Below are 23,244 nucleotides of genomic sequence, written 5' to 3' on the forward strand. Positions count from 1 at the left end.
TACTGGAACATTTGGCAATCTACTGGTGTATAGCCTGCCTGCCAATGTTCAACTCCACGAGAAGGGGAAGCAAACAGACAAGAAACGTTCAGCCATTTCTTCATTTTCACTTTAGACTTTGCCATTGAAATACAGTCCCTTTATCAGTGTGAGGTGGCTGCCAGCCCGGTAGATGTGTACTCCTTATCCTGGCACAGGAACATACACACGGCAGTGACAGGTGAAGATCTGTGCACGGCTCCCCCTCGCCTGCGGAGGTCACGTACAGGAGAGTCCACGCGGCGTCACGATTCCCGCGCAAGACTAGAGAACGCCACAGCCAGTGCCCGCGCAGCGCTCCCGCCTCCCTCAGAGTCCCCGCTGGCAGTTCCAGCGTGCTCCTCCTCCCCCCCATCCGCGAACCCGCACATTCAAATCTCTATGCATGCTAAAAAAAAAAAAAAAAATGCGTGAAAGCAACGGCAACAGTACTATAATAAAAGCATACTCTCGAGCGAAGGCCTTACACACTGACTGCTTTGGTGGGTTGTTACGAGCCTCGAAAAGCACACAAGAGCGACGGTGCCGCCCCTAAAACACTGGGCAGTTCCGTGCTTGCGCGGCGCGCCCACTTCCTACGGCGCATGCACACAGCCACCATATTGCTCGTGCAGGAGGTGCAGAGACGTGCACGAGTCACAAACACTTTTTTGGTCTAATTACACCCTAATATCCTCTGTAATAAACCTCCTCACGGCCAGACACACGGTGAGTACCTCGTGGGATAGCAATGAATGAAAGGACTGGTGGGCAGTGGAATGGGGTGTACAAGGGCCGGCTCTGTGGCGCGCTCTCGTTGCAGTGAGGGGTGCTCATACCCTGTGCTTGCTCTTCACATGGCTGGCTGTAAAAATGACCGAGGCGTGCACGTACGTCGTTTTAGGTAAATAACAGCGGTAGAGCCCGGTGTCTGCGGGAGGCTTCGGGCTGGGAAGAAAGATGGTGATGTTGGGCATGCGCCCGGGGGGTGTCATGGCGGACGTTCGTGTGGGAAGTGTGCGCGCGGGAGCTTCTCTTGTACCTGGGAGCGCGCGATTTGTATTTTTTTGCGCGGCATCGATGGTAATGGAGCGAGGAAAGGTCACGTGACTACGCCGGGCTCTGCTCAGGGGGTTGGATTCCAGTGTGTGAGCGGCGCTACCTTAGAGCTGTAAAAGGAACCGCTCATAACTGAGCTGATGATGCTTCTTTTATCATTTCTACAGCTTTATGTGTTAACCATTTCTATTTTTTCCATTACTTGTCTGAGGATGACTGAAATAAAAGCTTTAGCTCTTGGAAGCCACAATTTCCCTTTGATTTTTACTTTTTCTCCCCTATAGCCATTCTTTTATTTCCACTTGATGTTGCTGCTTAGGTTTGCAGGAGCGACTACCCCCTGCTGCGAATGACAGCGACAGGAATCTGCTGATCTACTGCAGGAGCTTTTGCCATCTGTGAGCGGCTAGCTGCGCCCTGTACATTTCAGTGATGGGTTGGCATCTGTACCTATCCCTGGTTGTCTGCACAGCCAGTGATTACTTGCGGTGACCGTTGCTGGATGCACACACACTGCATCCAACAGTAACTGGGTTTCCTCCGGGTACTCCGGTTTCCTCCCACCCTCCCAAGACATGCTGGTAGGTTAACTGGCTCCTCTCTAAGTTTGCCCTAGTATGTGTATGTATAAATGTAAGTTAGGGACCTTAGATTGTACACCCCTTGAGGGTTAGGGACTGATGTGAATGTACTAATATATATATATATATATATATATATATATATTTAGTGCTGCGCAAAGTGACGGCGCTGTATAAGTACCTGTAATAAATAAAATGCCACAGATAGCTGCAGCCACTGCTGACCTGTCATTGAAATGTACTATGTTTGGCAGTTGCAGCTAGCCACTCAGATGGCAGAAGCACCTGCAGGAGTTAACAGATTCCTGTCCCTGTCATTCGCAGTAGGGGGTAGTTGGTGGCACTAATGTAGTCTTTGCCAAGGTTCACACTATGAATCAAACAGGAATGTGCACTCTATTCCTATGAGATTCCGTGCAGTACGATTTGAACCCATTCATTTTTTAATGGGCTCAAATGGCAGTGCATTGTACCACAAGTAGTACATGCCAGGGGTGGACTGACCATTTGGAAACTCGGGCACTGCCCGAGGGCCCGGGGTCAATAGGGGGCCCCATGAGATGTCCCTGGTACCTTTTTCATAGGCTTTTTTGAGTTTGGGCAAGGACACAGGGGCCCCATGATCCCCTATTGCCCGGGGGCCCCATGAGTTGTCAGTCCGCCCCTGGTACATACACTACTTATGGCAATCGGATCACTGCATTTTTTGACCTGTGTTCGGGATGTCAGTTATATTGTACTGACACTCACTGCAGATCGCAACAGCAGTGCATTTTGAATGTGCGCACAGATCGTGGGTTGCCTGCATCGCGTTCTACTGTGAACTGGGGGTAAATTTTCTATTTCAAAAATTAACGCCTGCTGTAAAAGTGTAGGAATATATAGTCAGGTCCATAAATATTGGGACATCGACACAATTCTAACATTTGTGGCTCTATACACCACCACAATGGATTTGAAATGAAACAAACAAGATGTGCTTTAACTGCAGACTGTCAGCTTTAATTTGAGGGTATTTACATCCAAATCAGGTGAACGGTGTAGGAATTGCAACAGTTTGCATATGTGCCTCCCACTTGTTAAGGGACCAAAAGTAATGGGACAGAATAATGATCATATATCAAACTTTCACTTTTTAATACTTGGTTACAAATCCTTTGCAGTCAATTACAGCCTGAAGTCTGGAATGCATAGACATCACCAGACGCTGGGTTTCATCCCTGGTAATGCTCTGCCAGGCCTCTACTGCAACTGTCTTCAGTTCCTGCTTGTTCTTGGGGCATTTTCCCTCCAGTTTTGTCTTCAGCAAGTGAAATGCATGCTCAATCGGATTCAGGTCATGTGACTGACTTGGCCATTGCAGAACATTCCACTTCTTTCCCTTAAAAAACTCTTTGGTTGCTTTTGCAGTATGCTTTGGGTCATTGTCCATCTGCACTGTGAAGCGGCGTCCAATGAGTTCTGAAGCATTTGGCTGAATATGAGCAGATAATATTCCCGAAACACTTCAGAATTCATCCTGCTGCTTTTGTCAGCAGTCACATCATCAATAAATACAAGAGAACCAGTTCCATTGGCAGCCATACATGCCCACACCATGACACTACCACCACCATGCTTCACTGATGAGGTGGTATGCTTAGGATCATGAGCAGTTCCTTTCCTTCTCCATACTCTTCTCTTCCCATCACTCTGGTACAAGTTGATCTTGGTCTCATCTGTCCATAGGATGTTGTTCCAGAACTGTGAAGGCTTTTTTAGATGTCGTTTGGCAAACTCTAATCTGGCCTTCCTGTTTTTGAGGCTCACCAATGGTTTACATCTTGTGGTGAACCCTCTGTATTCACTCTGGTGAAGTCTTCTCTTGATTGTTGACTTTGACACACATACACCTACCTCCTAGAGAGTGTTCTTGATCTGGCCAACTGTTGTGAAGGGTGTTTTCTTCACCAGGGAAAGAATTCTTCGGTCATCCACCACAGTTGTTTTCCGTGGTCTTCCGGGTCTTTTGGTGTTGCTGAGCTCACCGGTGCGTTCCTTCTTTTTAAGAATGTTCCAAACAGTTGTTTTGGCCACGCCTAATGTTTTTGCTATCTCTCTGATGGGTTTGTTTTGTTTTTTCAGCCTAATGATGGCTTGCTTCACTGATAGTGACAGCTCTTTGGATCTCATCTTGAGAGTTGACAGCAACAGATTCCAAATGCAAATAGCACACTTGAAATGAACCTTGGACCTTTTATCTGCTCATTGCACTTGGGATAATGAGGGAATAACACACACCTGGCCATGGAACAGCTGAGAAGCCAATTGTCCCATTACTTTTGGTCCCTTAACAAGTGGGAGGCACATATGCAAACTGTTGTAATCCCTACACCGTTCACCTGATTTGGATGTAAATACCCTCAAATTAAAGCTGACAGTCTGCAGTTAAAGCACATCTTGTTTGTTTCATTTCAAATCCATTGTGGTGGTGTATAGAGCCACAAATGTTAGAATTGTGTTGATGTCCCAATATTTATGGACCTGACTGTAGCCAGCAACTCAGTCACTTCTTCATATAGAATTTTTATTGGCACACAGTAGAAAATACAGAATCCATAAATGCCAACGTGTTTTGGCCAAAGCCTTCCTCATAGCATGCTTTGGCCGAAACATGTTATCATTTATGGATTCTGTATTTTCTACTGTGTGCCAATAAAGATTCTATATGAAGAAGTGACTGAGTTGCCGGCTTAGGTGAATTTTCTGTCTTGCTGCTGTTAAAGTGATTGTAAACCTTCACTCTGTAAAACAACCAATGCAGTTTAAAATAGAAATGAAAGGCAAAACATTTATGTATAGATATAAAAACATTATGAATACATATTCCCTTTTATTAAATACATTTTCCTTTATTAAATACATAAGTGATAACATCCCCTCTGTTCTCAGCTGCATAAGAGCTAAGGGAGGAGAAACAGCAATACATTGATTGAGAGTGTGGGGGGGAGGGGTGTGTCAGGACAAGCCTGATCATTGGACAACAGGTTCAGTTCTCAGCTCAGCTGAAGAACTGACCATGTTCTCTCATGCCTAATGTGGTCAGTTTTTATTAGGAAAGCAGAGGGACTGGCAGTAACACCAGGAACTTCACACAAAGGAAGCAATACAAAGAGAACAGGATACTTTTTCCATTCAATAACATGGTACAGCAAGCACGTCAGGAATATGAAATGTTGGGTTTATATATTCTTCATTTTAAAGAGGTCCCTTCACCTTTATCAGGGTAAAGTGTAAGGGTCTCACCCCCTGGTCACCTTATACCTTTTCATCACTTCCCTGCATCTCCTTCTGTTGCAGCCAGTAAAAAATATCTGTCAGCTGGTGCTAGATTCAACATGGGGCAATGATGTAATCTCCATCTTGTGGCAATGTTCAGGTCTATCGATTGTCTGCAAAGTACTAGTCCTGCATTCTAAGAGGAGGTCATGTGCTCCACGATATCCAGAAGCAGCTGGTATTTTTCGGTGCAGTGATAGAAGGTGGGACAGGGGAGCATTTTGAAAGGGAGTATAACTGGGTTGGGGAGTGAGCTTTAAAGAGACCCCATCACGTAGCCCAGAATGTGTATGGTGATGGGGTTTCTTTAATAATGATGCATGCATTTCTTGCAGTTTTTTTAAATGAAAGTTATTTTTTCTACACAATGCATATTACCACTGTTGTTGGTTGCTGTTGAACAAAGAGCTGCTACATTTGTAACTATTCATGCACTTACTAACCTTATTTCTCTTATGTTCGTATGTGGGGTTTATTGTGCCACCTACAGGAGTAGAAGACTAGGCAGGAAAAGATCATAAAACTGCTTATAGGCAGTCCTAGCTGGCATAACCACTTGATGACCAGCGATGTACCAATATGTTGCACTTCAAGTGGTTATACCAGGATGATGCCCTCAACTGCAGGCATCATCCCGGTACCGTTTTTAGAGCCGACGGTCAGCTCTCTTGTAAAAGCAATTCGAGCAGCTAACTAGCTGCTGGCTTGCTATTACAAGCAGGAGGGGATGTCCCCCACCTTCCATGGCTTTAACAGTCTGCCCTGTCCCACCAGGACACCTGATCAACCAGCTGGCACTTCTGCCTGCTGATCATAGAGCCAAACAGAGCAGAACCACTCGGTGTTATCAAATGCTTTAAAAGCAGAGGAGGGATTTGAGGTATTATTGACCCTAGATCTCTCCATAAAGAGTACCGGTCGCATGCCTATTGCTGTCACAAGGGATGTTTACATTCCTTGTGACCGCAATAAAAGTGATTAAAAAGAAAAAGATTGTCCCAAACATGAGGCATCAGGTTCTGGGCAGTAATACTAGCAGCAGACCTCCTCTGTAAAGCTAAAGTGGTAACTTGTAAAGGCTTTTAAAGTGTCACCTATAGATAGTAAAATTTGAATTGTTGCCGTTGCAAGAGTGTGTGCAATTTTAAAGCATGACATGTTTGGTTTATATTTACTTGGCGTAACATCATCTTTTGGATTTTACCAAAAAATGGGTTATGTGCAAATACCATGTGACATAAAAAAATTGCAACACCCACCATTTTTTTTTCTCTAGGTCCTCTGCTTTAAAAAAATATATAAAATGTTTGGGGTTCTAAGAAGTTTTTTAGAAAAAATACTGATTTTTACAAAAAGTGCCAGAAAGGGCTTGGTCTTCAAGTGTTTAAACCCCTCTTTGCTATAGTGAAGCCAGTCATTTCTGCCTTGCATTTCAGAAGTACAGACATAGTTCCTTGCTGGGATCTCTGGTTCCATAGCCTTTTTTCATTCTTCCTTTTTTCCTGGGATTTTTTTTCTGTGGAGATCTTTAATCAACAGCCGGGCTGGACAATGGGCTGATGTTCATGATCTAGTGGTCACCCCAATCTGGCCAACAAGTGCGTACAGACCTTTAACTCCACACTGGGTCAGCCGCAACAAGCCCCATCCAGGAGTGGGTGGCCAGTGAGTTAAATGTCCACAGGGGACACACATGGCCGGGCTCTGGAATCCGTGTTAACTTGGCCAACAACCCCCCCCCCCCCACTCCAGTGAAGAGGAGGAATTGTCACGGGAACTTTATCTGCACGCTCCTCTGGATTGGTAAGTAGATGCCCGCTCCCTTCCCAGACGCAGTGTGGGGCATTGGGTTCTCCTCCTCCCCTACAAAACCTATGCTCTTGTATCTCTCCCCCCCCCCCCCCCATCGCTGTTGGCACTTGGTGTCCGCATATTTGGGCTGGGGTGTTTGAGAAATATGGTGATTGGGCATCCATTGTCCACCCCTGTGCCCAGTAGCTATACCAGTGGGGTGGGCAGCCTCCTGGTCTCAGTCTGTGGGGGTATGCTAGTTCCCCAGTGTTGTACTGTAAGCGGTCTCTTGTCTTCCTTGGGTTGACTGCATGTGGTGGGGGAACCACGCCCCTGGGGCCAGGGGGATGTAGCACTTGTTTTTTTTACATTTATTGCTGTGGCAGGATCGTGTTATGGCCACCCCCCCCCCCCCCCCCCAGTCCAGCAGGCACTGTGTACCTTGTCCCTGTGCAGTCAGGCTGGCAGAAAATTTAGGCTGGGGCTTTGAGGCCTATTGCAGCAGAGAATTTCTCCTACCATTTTAACTGTGGGCTTAGCCCTTCCTTGCTGTCATTTCAGTGTGTTCTATTGTCAGCTGGAGGCGCATTGGGGGCAGTACTTCTTCCTTGCCTGCATAAGTTGAGCTGTAGTGGATGATGTAAGTAGGATGGCCAACCAGCACAAAGCCCTCAAGCTACCATGTTTACTCTGGGGTGTGCCCTTCTCTGTCTCCCTTCAACAGTGTTTCAGTGTCTGTCTGTGCTACATGGGAGTTGTGTGGGTGGCCCTGCACCATACTCCCGTGGGCAGGGCTGATATGCTGTCCATGGTATGGTACTCTGCCATGGTTGGATCCCGGTGCAGAGCTGGTATTATGCTGCTAGAGTAGGGGTTCAACTGCCGTGTTTGTGCAACAGTGTGGCAGTTTCTACATGTTGGCCATTGTGCCTGGGGCTCTCCTTTCTTTCACTGCCCTTTTCATACACGCCTTATATTGGCATTAGGGTGGGTATTTTGCGTCTGGGTCCTTGTACGGCTGGGATGTACCAAGGCTGTAAGCTTTGATGGGCATTCTTGTGGGCACTTGCTGCACCTGTTTATTTTGGGGTTCTCCCCCTTGTTTTCTCTTGAGCCCATCTGCACTCTGTGCCTGGTTTGTTGGAGGACAGACACTGTCTCACTGTTCCACCGGGCGCCTTTGCACGCTCACTAGCTGCTGCAATATGTCCACCCTTGCAGAGCCTCTTCGGGGATGTGGCCCCTTCCCTGTCACTATTCCTCAAATATTGAGGTTGGATTAAATGACCATCATACCAGTGGGGGAGTCTCCCTACTTTATGGATCCTGCAGGGTGGATCCAGACACCCGCTCTGTTACCTTGGTGGGTTCGACTTTGCAATTTGTTGGCCACGGCCCTGGTGTCCCAGCTTACTGTATGGTCCTGAGTTCAGTGGCATTGTTGACCATCGGGTGAGTGAATCAGGTGTACGTAGATCTGAGGTATCAGTTGGTCTAGGTCCTGAAGCACATCTGGCATGCATCTGAGGCTGCACCATTTGTCCCGAGCTCTCTGTCTTGGAAGTGGTGCTTCTGCGGGTTTTTGTCTTATTGTTTCCGGGGGAAGATCTGGGGCTCAGAGGTATAATTACTCCAATGGAGAGGGGAAGTGACAAGAACAAATGTGTCACGTATATACAAGACTCATGGTATAATTATGCTCAGATTGGCATGATTAATAAACATAATAAACACATCTATAATGTCCATGAATGGTAAATAAAGTCTGTAAAAAAGTCTCTGGGATACTGACTGGAAATAGGCATAATTAGCAGCATCTGTCCTATAGAGCAAAGCCAACTATGTGTACAAAGAAAGGAAAGGAACAGGAGGCACCAATCTAAGTACAGTGTGTTACTGTAACATTTAATATATATGAATAGAAACACGCACAAGAACAAGGATTAAAACAAGCTCATCTGTGTTTTGGATATATGACCACTCTAATTCATCCTGCAGGGTACCGCCAGTCATGCCATAAATTTCAGCTGGATGGTGAAGCTGTAGGTGCAGTAGAGAGGATCTTCCTATGGGTGTAGAGGTGTGATGGAGCTGATCAAGGGCCAGTAGAAGGAGCTAGAGGCTCTGGGAGTATAGCCTGTTTTCTGGGTTCCTGGCATCTCTTACATCTGACCCTCCGATACTTCCAGTGACGTCACTTTCGCTGGTGCGTTCTGCGCTGGTAACGCGGCTTCCGGGCGACAGATGCCGTTGATCGGCTCCATCACACCTCTACACCCAAAGGAAGATCCTCTCCTCTGCACCTACAGCTTCACCATCCAGCTGAAATTTATGGCATGACTTGGCGGTACCCTGCAGGAGGGATTAGAGTGGTCATATATACAAAACCAGATGAGCTTGTTTTCAATCCTTGTTCTTGTGAGTGTTTGATTTTATTCCTATATATTGAACTTTACAGTAACACACTGCACTTAGATTGGCGCCTCCTGTTCCTTTCCGTTCCTGTCTTTGGCTTATTGTTTGTGTATCTAGACCTCTAACAAGGCCCTGGCTGACATGTCCTTCCATGGAGGATGTCTCTTCGAGTCTACCTTGTACAATCTTTTAAGAATATCACGGGAGGCATGTGTACCTTCCCTCCATAGGGCAGAGAGAGAGGAAGGAATCGCGTCAGAAATCTGGTCCTTCCTGTATTGTTACAAGAGTACTTTGTTTAGCGGGGCCCTTGGACTCAGGAATCAGCCTCTAGTGGTGCCATGTGCTACTGGACCCACAGGTCTAATCCAGCCCTTGAGCTCACCCTCCTTGACCTGAAGGCTTGCGCCCATCTGTCTTCAGGGTGGGGGGGTAATCTTGAGTTGTGGGACTCCCTCATCCCAGTCAAGTGGGCCGCATACTGGTTGGGTATGGCAACAATTTCTTCCTTATTTGCCAGGGGAATTTATTCCCTCCAATCCTTGTCCTGCACCACCACACCGTTGGGCCCTGTATAGGGGGGGTATAGGATTTGCTGTGCTTGGGAGTGATAGTCCCAGCCTGGGCCAGTTCTGTGTGTGTTTTTACTTTTATCTTGTTCATGATTCTTCAAAAGGACGGGTTTGCCCATTCCTGGTCCTACAGGCCTTAACATTGCGTCATGAAGGTACAGCAGTTCACGGTGGCATCCATCATTTGGTGGTGGCTTCTCTTCATAAGAGTACTTTTTGAGCTCCATTGACATCTTTGATACATGCTGGCTCGTTCTCATTTACTAGAGATCTCAGCGGTTACAGAATTTGCAGTAGGGGGTCACATGTAATCAAATTGTTGTGTTTACCCTCTGACTGGTCTTGGCTCTCTGGATATTCTCCAGGTGCCAGCTTCAGTCCTGGTGTTGCTAAGACAATGGGGGATTGCCATGATTTCTGTGGACGACCTGCTCCTGGGTGGACTCCCAGGCCATGCTGATGGACCACGTAGGATTCACCATCAACTCCCTGCAAGACTTTGGAGTGGTCTTGCACTCAAGGACCCTGCTCTGACCTAATTGAGGAGATCTGACCTGATTCTTGGCTCAGAGCAGGCCAAGATGTATCTCCTGATGGCAAAACTTTGGCAACTTCGACTGCAGTCCAGCTGCTCTTGTCTCACAGGCGGTTCTCACTGCGGTCTTGCAGGAAGACTCTGGGTCTTATGGGGTCTGCCTTCAAGGCAGTTTTGTGCACAGTCCCTTCCAGGAGCTCTGTGGAGAAGAATCCTATCCATGTGGACCTCCCTGGGTATCTAGATTCCACTGGACTAGTCAACAAGGACCTCCTTCTGATGGCAACTCTGATCTCTTGGCTGTTAATTGGGACATCTCTAACCCCTTGTGACGGACCGCCTGGGAAATTCCACAGAGAACTGCTTCCTTGCCAGTGGAACACAGGACCAAAGTATTATAGCTGGGCATTGTACCCAAGAACTAAATGGCACTAGCTTAGGTGCAACTGGAACTACTTTATTGAACAGAAATACAGGTTTTTTTATACACTTCAGAAATGGGGGCAGTTCCCACATGAACAATAAAAACAAATATTACACATTGGTTAAACATCCCGCACTGGTTACGTAACAAGGTAAAGTTGAAACAAGACTATTCTCATCATGTAGGAACCTTCAGGAAGACTAGCCAACAGGCAGAAACAATAGGTAACCCAATTAACAGTGGAAGAAAGACTCAACAGTAAACACATCACACCTTATAAACAGATTACAGCAAGAGACTTCAGCATCAGGTTGTTTTGAGCTGATTTTATTAACATCTGCTTTGAGTTTAGGAGGGGAGTTGAAGCAGTCAATGCTGGTTTGGGCAAAGAGACCCCAGATCGGTGTCCTGGTCCTCCAGTTCTCAGAGTCTGTGTATTTCAGGGAGACATGGACTGGAATCTGAAGTAAAACTACTCCAAAGGTCCTCCTAGTCACACAAAATAGAGCCCCTTAAGATGCCAGGGCCCATGGTCAGTAGGCAAGAAGCTAGCCTGCAGTCCCATCCAAAATCTGCTGTCTCAGTTGGGTCTGTCACATTTTTCTCCCCTCAAAAGTAGACTAACCAGGTCCCCAACCCCCTTCTGTTTTGGACATGCGTTAGTCGGGCAGAGTGAACCCAAATAGTTTATCCACATATACTCTATTCTTGGCCCCAGGGAAGAATTGTCATCGGTAGGGCAGAGGTTGTGGACCTTCTGTCTGGTCTTTATCATTCCGGGGCTCAGTCTGCTGCTGGGGAGAGGGGTCGACTACCCAACTCCCTGGAGCCATGAAGATACGGTAGGGCCAGCGGCGCTCTGCCCTGTTACCAGTGCTTCAGCTGGGGACCCCACATCCTTGCACACCTCAAGAAGCCTCAAGGTCCCCCCCAAAAAAAATTAATAATATAAATAAGTAAACCGAGAGTCCCTAGTCACCAACACAAGTACAAACTGCATAAAAATCCGACTAGTTTTCGACTGAACCAGAATATTGGGTTTGCTTAAGTGTGTTTTTTGTAAAAAAGGGAATAAATTCAAAAGGGCTGGTGGTCAGTGGCACACAGTCATTTCTTTATTCAACATAGATATTTCTAAAAACAAAAAAGAGAAAACAATCATACCACACTCCACAGATCCCAAATGTAACCCCCAGAAGGGAGTACCCATTTGTAAACTGATAATGATAACTCTTTTCATGAATATAATGCATATACTCCATATACAAGGTTGCACAGTTAGATTATTTGCTTGTCTCCTAGAAGGGGAATATGCTCTTTGATCACATATATAACAACTCTGCCAGGACAGGATCACCATAGACAGGAGATTTGTTGGAAGTCCCATAGATTAGTGTAATCCATGGGAGGGTATTGTAAATGTATGAACCTCCCTCTTACACTAAAATGACAATCATGTCATAGGGATAGACAATATACAGATACAGGCAATAGGTCATCAAACACATGTAGTCCAGAGGAGGATATTGGTAATAAGCTGTTTGTAAGCGTGATGGCTTCACCTTCCTCTGGTGTCTAGTGTTAAGGACACCATACAAGGGAGGAAACATAAGCCAGAGAGACCTCCCTCGTACATTGGTGTATAACTTCCTTATCCAGGGCCCATCCATGGGGGATTCCTGGTATAAGTGGATAATAATGGTGATCTTAAGGATAAACCTTCTTCAATTTTGGTCAAGCAAAGGGGTATAGATAGTGACTGAACAGAGTTGGAATCACTCTCTTAGTGATGCACAGTACTCAACAGCAAGGATATCTCCTCCAAAGTAGACAGAATGTTGTTATGCAATAAACATGTAGGCAGTGCCTTTATATGCATGTCAGCGAGGAAAGTTCTTTCCAAAATTGGTGAGATAAAAGCATCAAAGAGCATTGAAAGCAAAACATATTGTACAGAGTTGAATGGCAATAAGGCAGTCCCTTTAAAGCACAAGAGTATGCAAGGCAGTCCCCTTAAGTGTATATTTGCTTAAAGGAAGTCTCTTCCAAAGTTAGCAGAGCTGTATTATCAGGTAGAGTGTAAATGAGCAATATAGGCAGTCCCTTTTAAGTATATATCAGAAAACCAGCAAGAAGTACTTCTTTCAAAGTATGGAGTGAAAGCATCAAAGGAGCATCTGGAGTTGTATAATAGTACTTATCATGCCGTGGAGATCGGTCAAGAACTCCCTGGGAGGCCTGGGAGTGTGGTATCAGTCCATTCCTGACTGCTTTCGCCGGTACAACCAGCTGCCTCAGAGGTAGGCTCAAAATTGTGAACATGCGTTAGTTGGGCAGAGTGATCCACATAATCTCCATTCTTGGCCCCAGGGAAGAATTGTCATCGGTAGGTTTCGGGCAGCACTTCAGCTGGGAGGTCTTTACCATTCCGGGGTTCGGTCTGCTGCTGGGGAGAGGGGCCGACTGCACCAACTCCCTGAAACCATGAAGATACGGTAGGTACTGGGCAGAGGCCAGCGGCGCTCTGCCCTGTTACCAGTGCTTCAGCCGGGGACCCCACATCCTTTGCTCTGGCTGACTGTTGGGGAGGGAGGACGGCTTCCTCTACTCCTGGCCTGTGGATTCGCAGCTGGGAAGATGAGTGGGATGCTCCATCTCCTGGACTCCCAGATTCCCACTGTGGAGCAAGGATGACTTCCTGCACTCCTAAGTCCATACACTGCCACTGGGGAGGGAGGTTGACCCCCTCCTCTCCCTGACTGTGGATCTGTCGCTGGGGAGGACGACCCCCTCCTCTCCTGGACTGTGGATCTGTCGCTGGGGAGGACGACCCCCTCCTCTCCTGGACTGTGGATCTGCCGCTGGGGAGGGGGAGGACTACCACCTCCTCTCCCGGATTGTGGATCTGCCGCCGGGGAGGGCTACCACCTCCTCTTCCAGACTGTAGATCTGCCGCTGGGGAGGGGGTGGACTACCACCTCCAGTCCCGGACTGTAGATCTGCTGCTGGGGAGGGGGAGGACTACCACCTCCTCTCCCAGACTGTGGATCTGTCGCTGGGGAGGGGGAGGACTACCACCTCCTCTCCCAGACTGTGGATCTGCCGCTAGGGAGGGGGACGACTACCACCTCCTCTCCCAGACTGTGGATCTGCCGCTAGGGAGGGGGACGACTACCACCTCCTCTCCCAGACTGTGGATCTGCCGCTAGGGAGGGGGACGACTACCACCTCCTCTCCCAGACTGTGGATCTGCCGCTAGGGAGGGGGACGACTACCACCTCCTATCCCAGACTGTGGATCTGCCGCTAGGGAGGGGGACGACTACCACCTCCTATCCCAGACTGTGGATCTGCCGCTAGGGAGGGGGACGACTACCACCTCCTCTCACGAACTGTGGATCTGCCTCTGGGGAGGGGAATGACTACTACCTCCTCTCCCGGACTGTGGATCTGCCTCTGGGGAGATGAGCCAGTTGCTCCATCTGCTGGACATCCCCGAGTCCCTACACTGCCGCTAGGGAGGGAGGATGACCACCTCCTCTTCCGGACTGTGGATCTACCGCGGGGGAGATGGAGCAGCCAGCTCCTCTCCCATACCCTCATCTGGCTGCTGGGACGACATCTCTCTGGTACTCTTTCCCAGGTGCATGAATTCATGCTGTGGACGGAAGACAGATTCCTCTACTCTGGTTGACTATTGGGGAGGGAGGATGAAATCTTCCGCTTCCGGACTGTGGATCTGTCACTGGGGAGGGAGGACGATCACCTCCTCTCCCGGATCCTTGAACCTTTGCTGGGGAGATGAAATGCTGACTACTTCTCCCTAAGGTTCCCGTGTCATTGTAGGTGTTGGGCAAAGGTAGTAGATCCTCTGTCCTGTTGCCAGCGCTTCTGCTGGGGTTAGGAGTTCCACTGTATTGGCCTGCTGTGGGAGAGAAGGGCTGTTCGTTTTGGCTCCTTGGAGCTCCGTAAGTTCTGTTGGTGCTGTAGAGGTCAGTGGTGCTTTGCTCTGGTGCCAGCTCTTCCACTGGGAAGTAAAATGAAAATTTGGTGTCCTCGCACAAATCCTCCAGGGCCACCGACTGTTGTAGGTAAAGGTCAGCAGCGCTCTACCTCATTTCCAACTCTTCTTCTGGAGGCTCACTGGTTTGTGCCTCCTCAGCAGAAAAGTCTATTAAATCTCCAGTCTCTAAAACTGGTGGCTGAAGATAGTCTCAGTGTCTCCTGTCCCTGGAACTCAGTAGATGTTACCGGTGCAGGGCAGAGTCTAGAAAAGCTCTGCCCTGTTGCCAGCACTTTTCTTTGGAAGCTCAGTAAATGTTACATTCTCTGATGAAAAGTCAAACAAATCCATGCTTTCTGGGATCTGTGGCTGGGAAGGGAGGACAGCTTCCTTCTCTCCCGGGTCCTTCAACTGCTACTGGGTAGACGAGCAAGCTGCTCTATCTCTTGCACCCTCATCTGGCTGCTGGCTGGACAGATGCATTTCTCCATCCAAGTTCATCCTGTGCAGAAACAGGTTCGGCAAGCTGAGTCCACATTTGCTGCATCTGCCATAAGAGCAATGCTTCTATAATTGCGAATGGAGGTGAGCAAAACACACTGTTACTCTGCCCCATTGCTCACACTTCAGCTTGGATTTCAGAGCTGTTGGCTGGTACTTCCCGATAGTCCCAGGCAAAGGGAACCCAGCCCTGCTGCTGAGCAGGATCTGGCAGCCAGCTGTTGGCGATCTCCAGCTCCCATTCCTGAATGGCTAGAAACGCCAAATATTTCTGTGCCCAGAGCACTTCCGAGATGTTCAGCATCTGGTCTCTGTAATACATAATTCACTCCCAAAGTCAGGGTCCTCTGACAGCCTCCAGAACAACAACCCCAAGTCGCCGTAGCCAAAGTCTTCCGTCAGGCTGTCATCCGCTGTCCAGGGGCTCACTCGGGCTACATGCCAGCAGGAGGGCTCCGAAGCTCCCGTCCAGCTGCATCTCTGCCCAGACCTCCCGCTTAAGCTGTCCACTCCTCGTGCAGTTGTTCCCCAATAACTGCACCAGCACTTCACACTGCAATCAGTACCTTTTCTGGATGGAGAGGAGAATTTTTCCCTGGCAGTGCTGCTCTTAGTCTAGCTCTTCCTTCCAGAGTTGCCAGCGGAAAGAGTCATACCATCCCAGCAGCGCCTGCGTTGGCACTGGTCCCGTGTTTCATCTGCATCTCTTGCAGCCTCCTTCCGAATTCCTCTTCCATGGTGGCTGGTATCTGTACCTCTCCTCTTTTGCTAACTGGACCTCAGATTCCGGTGGTGGTTTGGATGTCCCAGACTGCAGGAAGCATCCTGCTGCTGCCAACCAAATGGGACTGCCTTGCACACCACATGGGTGCTTCCATCAGAGAACTGCTTCCTCGCCGCTGGGACACAGGACCAAGGTATTATAGCTGTGCATTGCACCCAAGAACTAGATGACAGTAACTTAGCTGAAACTGGAACTACTTTATTGAACAGAAATACAGATTTTTATACACTTCAAAAATAGTTGCAGTCCCCACATGAACAATAAAAACAAACATTACACATTGGGATAAACCTCCCCACGCTGATTAGGTAACGAGATCAAGTTGACACAAGGACTAATCCCATCACATGGGAACCTACAGGAGGACTAGCCAACAGACAAACAATTGATGACTCCGTTAACAGTGGAAAAAAGACACAACGGTAACACATCACACTTAATAAACAGATTACAACAAGAAACTTCAGCATCGGGTTGTTTTAAGCTGATTGTATTAGCATTTTCTCTGAGTCTATGAAGGGGAGACCTTTGTCCTGGTCCTCCAGTTTTCAGTCTGTGTACTTCGGGGACACATTGACTGGAATCCAAAGTAAAACTACTCCAAAGGTCCTCCCAGGCAAACACCTCTTAAGCAATAGAGCCCCCTCAGGTGCCAGGACCCATGGTCAGTAGGCAATATACTAGCCTAAAATCCCCTCCAAAAGCCCCTGTCCCGGTTAGATCTGTCACACTCCTCTGGTGGAACAGTGGGCATGACAGTTCCTTTCTGCTGGATGGGGATCTGGGATCGATGCAGTGCCGTTGGAGGCCAATAGAGGCTCGCCTGCCCATCATTGTCCTGGAACTGCAGACGATCAGGTTGTCTGTGGAGCACTGAATGGACTGTCTGAGGGGATCCAGGTCAGGATTCCTTTGGACGATGTTTCCACGGTGGCCTATGCTGACCCTCAGGTTGGCACGTGGAATGCAACGACAGCGCTGGAAGCATCCCACATTCTGCGGTGGGCAGAGCAGCTCATTCCTGCTTTCTCCGCCATGCACTTCCTTGGCATAGAGAGCTCGGCAGGCATATTACCTCAGATGGAAGATGCTGGAATAAGGGGTGCAGCCCTATACCTATATGTGTTTCACTGGATTTGCCTGCACTAATGGACCCCTGACATGGACCCGATGGTGTCCTGTTTCAACAGGAAGGTGCTGCGATCTGTGTGAGAGCGCAAGCCCTCTGGTGGATGTAACAGATGCACTGGTAGCACTGTTTTATCTGTAATGCCTAGTTTATTCATTTTCTTCCTTATAAGCCATTCTCTCGCCTGCCACGCAGGGTAACGGCTGAAGGGATTATGGCCTTCTGGTGGCTCCAGCTTGGCTTCGTCCCTTCAGATCTGTCGATGTGGTGCGACAGGTCGTGGATGCTCCTTGGCAGCTGCCCCTTTGTGATGACCTCCTGTATCAGGGCTCGATCTTCCATCCTGTTGTATTTTCTCTGGCCTGGCAGCATGGCTATTGACAGCCGGGTTGTGAGAGTCGAGGATTGTCAGGTTTGGTGTTCCCTACTATATTGAAATCGTATCTTTCTCTGGAGATTTTGCTTTGCACCTGGAAGGCTTACATCTCCTGATGCTAGGCTCTGGGTGTCCATTCATGCTCCTCCTTGGTGGCTTGGGTTTTAGTCTCCTCCAACGGGGCATTGAACGAAAGCTTACCTTGTCTTCCATCTAGGGGCAGGTTTCTGCCCTGGTGATCTTTCCAAATCCCTTGTCCATGCACTCCTTGTTTCTTGCCCTTCATGTTCAGGGTTCGCCATATGGCACCTTCCCTGTGCTCTCAATTGCCACTGTGGGACCTACACTTGGTTCTTTTGATTCCCCTGAAGTCTCTCCTTGGAGTCTTCAGGATATTTCCCTATGCATGCTGTCTCAGACAATTGTCCCTTTGGTCATCTTCCCTATTGCACAGCGGGTGTCATTGCTGGCGGCTTTATCCTGTAGGTTTTCTTAGGGATTCTACACAGGTATGAAAGGGTTCTCCATCTGTGTCCCTCTTCCGAGGGTGCTGTGTGTCAGATTTCCACTTGTTTGACAACATTATCCTCACTTCCCTGTGCCCAAGACCTTCTCACTCTAAGGAGGTTGTGCTGAATTCCTTGGATGTGCTTGGGGTGGCTCATGCAGACCTGTCTGCTTAGGCTTCTTTCCATGGGTCGGATTCTCTGTCTGTGCTCATGGTCAGACCCTGTCACTCTTTCCTGAGGGATCCGGCAGGTCATTGTTCAGGTTTTTTATCATTCCGGGGCGGGATTCTCCCTTCCCCATCTCGGCACACTCAAGTGTCTTTGTTTCAGGGTTGCAAGGTGGCTACCTGGTCAATCTGTGCATACGTTTACCAATTGCTGGGCTGCCTCTTTGGATGCTTACTTTGGCCACAAGGTATAGCTGTCGCTGTTGGAGCTGCTTTGTTTCCCCCGGGGGGGGGGGGGGTTTCCTTGGGTGGTTGGCATGTTTGCCTGGTTGCTCCCTGTTTGTTTGTTTTTTTCCGTTGAAAATCCCTCATTAGGACATTGCTTGGGATGTCCCTATGGTCAAAAATGAGAAAACTGGCTTTTTTTTGTTACTCCCTGTAAAAGCCCTTTTTCTGAGTTCATTGACAGACACAGCATCCAACCCTCTACTTGGTTTCATGTACTGCTTTGTGACTAACTGGCTTGTGTATAGCAGAGAGGGGTTTTATAGCAGCTAGGACTGCCCTTAGATGGTGCTGTGTTCTTTTTCTGCCTAGTGTCCTACTCCTGTAAATGGCACTATAATCCCTATGGTTAAGAATAAGAAAAGGCTGTGTCCGTCAATTAACTCAGACAAAGGGATTTTAAAGGTGCCTTACAAAAAAAAAAATCCCTTTTTTTTTTTTACGCCAAACTTGAATTTGATCATTTTATTGAGTTTTTCTGGGTGCGATATACAAGACTTCTTATGACTTCTGATTTGCCTTGCAGACACTAACAAAAGTGGGAAAACAATGGATAGGGGTTTATTATTTGTACCATCAAAAATGTCAAGAGATAAATTGCACCTTTTTTAAAAAAATAATACACTTTTTAATCTTAGATGTGTTTACTATGTGTAGTTATGTTGTTTTTTTTTTTTTTTTGTTAAGATTATACATTTAAATTCCTTTTCTTTAACTGTTGTATTTCTCCACTCAGGTGATCCTTTTAACATTGAATCACCAGTCTTCATTAAGGACAACTACTGTTTTGTTCATGGTATGTTATTTTATTGCTAGTTTTGGTTATTATTATTATTTCATAAAACAGTAGGCCCTTTTTTTAAAAAGTGTTTGTGTGTGTGTGTGATATAATTACAAGTTACAGGATGACTTTCTCTCCAAAAATAAATAGAAACCTTTGTAAAGTTGTGTTAAGATTTCAAGGGAGTATTGTGAGTAGTTTAGTTTCAAATCAAAGTCATTCACCAAGAACTGAAAGTCATTTAGCATTTACATAGCTTTCCTTCACTCCCCTGACACTCTTTTTAAACTTGCTGAGTGACACTCTATTTCCAGGTATAGAGGGGCTTGTAACGCACTTTTCTTTCATGTGACAGCACTGGTGCTTGGTGCTTGGCCCAACTGTGCCAACAATAAGGAAGTCCTAAGCCCTGTGTAAGCATTTGACTGGAGTGACTTGAAGTTTCAGACAGTCTTGATGATCCTAGTCTGCATTGAGCTTGAACAGGGAGTTTCAGACAACCTTGATGATCCGAGCATGCAGATTCCTCAGATGCCTGTCATCAGGACTGAAAGCAGGAAGCAGCCCGGAATCATACCACCTCACTTTCTGGCCCCATTAAATAGAGCATCTCTTCTTGACCACTTCTCCACCAAAGCACATCTTTTTCTGGACACCCTGCCACATTACACTTATAACACATCCTCTACTCTTTTCCACTAAAATCTCCCCCTTCCCTAGCTTGTAGGGTCTCCCTATAACACACCTACATTTTGTCCCCCTGTTAACAGCTCTCTTTCCCTGCCACTTTACCCCTCCCTGGTCATTTCACCCCCTCACTAGCAGCACATCCTTTTCTGGCCACCTCCCCCTCTGACAGTGCATCTCTCCTCAGCCACTTAACCTCCCACTTCCCCCATTGCCTGGACATCTGGACATTCAACCCCTTGCTCATGGTGCCTTCCATCCATCTCGTGCCTTAGTCACCCTGTCTTCTTTCCAATCAACTAGCCCCCTGCTCACAATGCTCTGCTGCACAAACTTACTTGTTCTGAAATTAGCACACTTTTGCTAGTATCTTAAAAAGTATGTGTGTGTGTGTGTGTGTGTGTGTGTGTGTGTGTGTGTGTGTGTATATATATATTATATATACTTTTTCCCGCCACCAACAATTAGATTTTCATAGTTTTATTAAGGTACAATAACCCTGGTATTTGTTTTCACTAACATACATTTTTTTTCTACTTTCCCTTCAGGATTTTTTCATAAGCATGTCTGAGACGCTGAAATATAATGATGATGACCATAAAACTGTATTTTTAAAGACCCTTAATGAGCAAAGACTTGAAGGTGAATTTTGTGATATTGCTATTGTGGTTGAAGATGTAAAATTTAGGGCACATAGGTGTGTACTTGCTGCTTGCAGTACATACTTTAAAAAACTTTTCAAGAAGCTGGAAGTTGATAGTTCCTCTGTCATAGAAATTGATTTCCTGAGGTCTGACATATTTGAGGAGGTCCTCAACTATATGTACACTGCTAAAATTGCAGTTAAAAAGGAGGATGTGAATCTAATGATGTCCTCAGGCCAAATACTTGGTATAAGATTTCTGGATAAATTATGCTCTCAAAAACGTGATGTTTCCACCTCAGATGAAAACCCTTCTTCTCCAAAAAATAAATATGCTTATGAAACCAGCTTAAAGATAAGTCGTCCAGGTGGTGAGGCCAATGACAATCAAGATGATGAAGTTGAAGAGATTGGAGATCATGAGGATAGTCCTTCAGATGACACAGTTGAAGGAACTCCTCAGAGCCACGAAGAAGAAAAATCACCTACCTCTACTCTACGAGTTCAAGAGGCCATTCTAAAAGAATTAGGAAGTGAAGAAGTGCGAAAAGTCAATTGTTATGGTCAAGAAGTTGAGACAATGGAGACAACTGAACCTAAGGATTTAGGGTCACAGACACCTCAAGCTCTAACTTATAATGATAGCATTAATGAAGTAAAAGATGAACAAGCACAGGCATGGACAACGACAGGTGATATGAAATTTGAGTACTTGCTTTATGGTCATAGGGAGCAGTTTGCATGCCAAGCTTGTGGGAAGACTTTTACAGATGAGGCTCGTCTGAGAAAGCATGAGAAGCTGCACACAGCTGACAGACCATTTGTATGTGAAATGTGTGCCAAGGCTTTTACCACACAGGCACACCTAAAGGAGCATTTGAAAATTCATACAGGATACAAGCCCTACAGTTGTGAAGTGTGCGCCAAATCTTTTATCCGTGCCCCAGATCTCAAGAAGCATGAGCGAGTACACAGTAATGAGAGGCCATTTGCATGCCACCATTGTGATAAAGCATTTAAACACAAATCCCACCTTAAAGACCATGAGAGAAGACACAGAGGCGAGAAACCATTTATTTGCGCTTCATGCCCAAAAGCATTTGCCAAGGCTTCTGATTTAAAACGTCATGAAAACAATATGCATAGCGAACAGCGCAAACAGGTGACAAGTAATGCCATTCAAAGTGAAACAGAGCAATTACAAGCAGCAGCTATGGCTGCTGAAGCAGAACAGCAACTTGAAACTATTGCTTGCAGTTAAAAAAAAATATATAAATATATATATATATGTGTGTGTAATTTAATATTTCCTTGATAACAAGCTGCCGTAAATCATTAAAGTGAGGGTGTTCATAACAGCCAATCAAATTTTTATATTTTATGTTCCGATCTTTAAATGGCTGATAGAAAGGCTTTGCCCTGGCATAGTTCCTATTAAAAAAGCAGACACTAGTAAAACTTCTGCGTCAAAGATCCTCACTGATTCTTATTGCTTATAACATTCTGTCCCTGTCTTACCAGACTGCAAAAAAAGCTGCACAAATTACAGTGACTGCTCCTTTTTATTGTTTGGCCTATGGCACATGGCAAAGGAAATATGCAGCCATACTGAACATGCTCATACCGCCTCGAATCTGGTTGCTGTAACACCATTACTTTTATAGATTACCTCTTTATGTGTGTATTTTTATGTTTTAGTCATGCCTGTTATGCATTTAAATAATACTTTAACCCAGCAAGAGATATTTTAGATAACTGCCATTATTCTTATTGTGAAGTTTAGTAAATTCTTACATTGGTCTTTGTTTGAATTAAATGAAGGCTCTGTATTAACCCATCTGTTTACATTGTTGAGGACAAACATAAATTGGAACATAAATACAGTGAGTCTATATTAGTGAAGCAATAAATACTATGTAGTAGAGCGAGTTGCTTTTCCTTTGAGTACATCCACATTTAATGCAAAATAGCACCATGATAAATAAAAAAGGCCAAATTATTAAACAGCCACAATTCTGCTGTTTCACTTGCTTTGTTACCCTATGTGATAGCTGTAATATTTGTTTTCCTTCCTATTTTTTTTTTTTTAATTTAGGTGGATGGGGGGTATTTGAGCATTTTGGGAAGATACAACATGTAGTCAATTCAGTTGAAAACTGTAAGCTATTTTATTCTCCTTTGAACATATTCAAGCTTGCTCACAAAAGTGTGTGTATTGATATTCAATAGTACATTAAAATGTTTTAGAAAGAACAGTGGTCCAGCAAAGAATAAAAAGCAACTGAAACGTGAGTGTTTAGCAAGACACTTATATCTGTTTCTCCTACATAGCATAGAAAATACTGAAAATGCATTAGCTCTCTTAAAAAGATATTGAATGTTACAAAAAGCACGTTTTTTTTTTTGTTTTTTTTTTATTTGTGTTTGAGGGGTTTTTAAGATGCCAGTTAAAGTGTGTATTTTATATTTCTTGTAGTCATATTTTTTTTTGTAAACAGACCAAGATCTTTCATGAGAAAAATACCTAGAACTACCATTGATAACTTGAAAATGCTAGTCTCCTGGATATCTCTGGCTTCATTACTGTGAGTTAACACAGAACATGTATGTAGCGAGTGATGGCGCAACTCCTGATAGAGGATCATGACAGTCAGCACTTTCAGAAGG

General features: G+C 46.1%; 1 protein-coding gene across 1 annotated transcript; it reads left to right on the plus strand.

Moving 5' to 3' along the window:
• Positions 1-604: 604 nt before the first annotated feature.
• Positions 605-22,590, plus strand: ZBTB14 (zinc finger and BTB domain containing 14). The gene is made up of 3 exons (XM_089678087.1): positions 605-747; positions 19,203-19,262; positions 20,483-22,590. Exons 2-3 carry the CDS (start codon positions 19,260-19,262, stop codon positions 21,836-21,838), a joined length of 1,359 nt encoding a protein of 452 aa, XP_089534213.1. The 5' UTR covers positions 605-747; positions 19,203-19,259; the 3' UTR covers positions 21,839-22,590.
• The last annotated feature ends 654 nt before the right edge of the window (positions 22,591-23,244 follow it).

The sequence above is a fragment of the Staurois parvus genome, unplaced genomic scaffold, assembly GCF_062004578.1.
Source record: "Staurois parvus isolate SC_StPar_1 unplaced genomic scaffold, SC_StPar_1.0 ptg000015l, whole genome shotgun sequence".
In the NCBI taxonomy this organism is placed as follows: Eukaryota; Metazoa; Chordata; class Amphibia; order Anura; family Ranidae; genus Staurois; species Staurois parvus.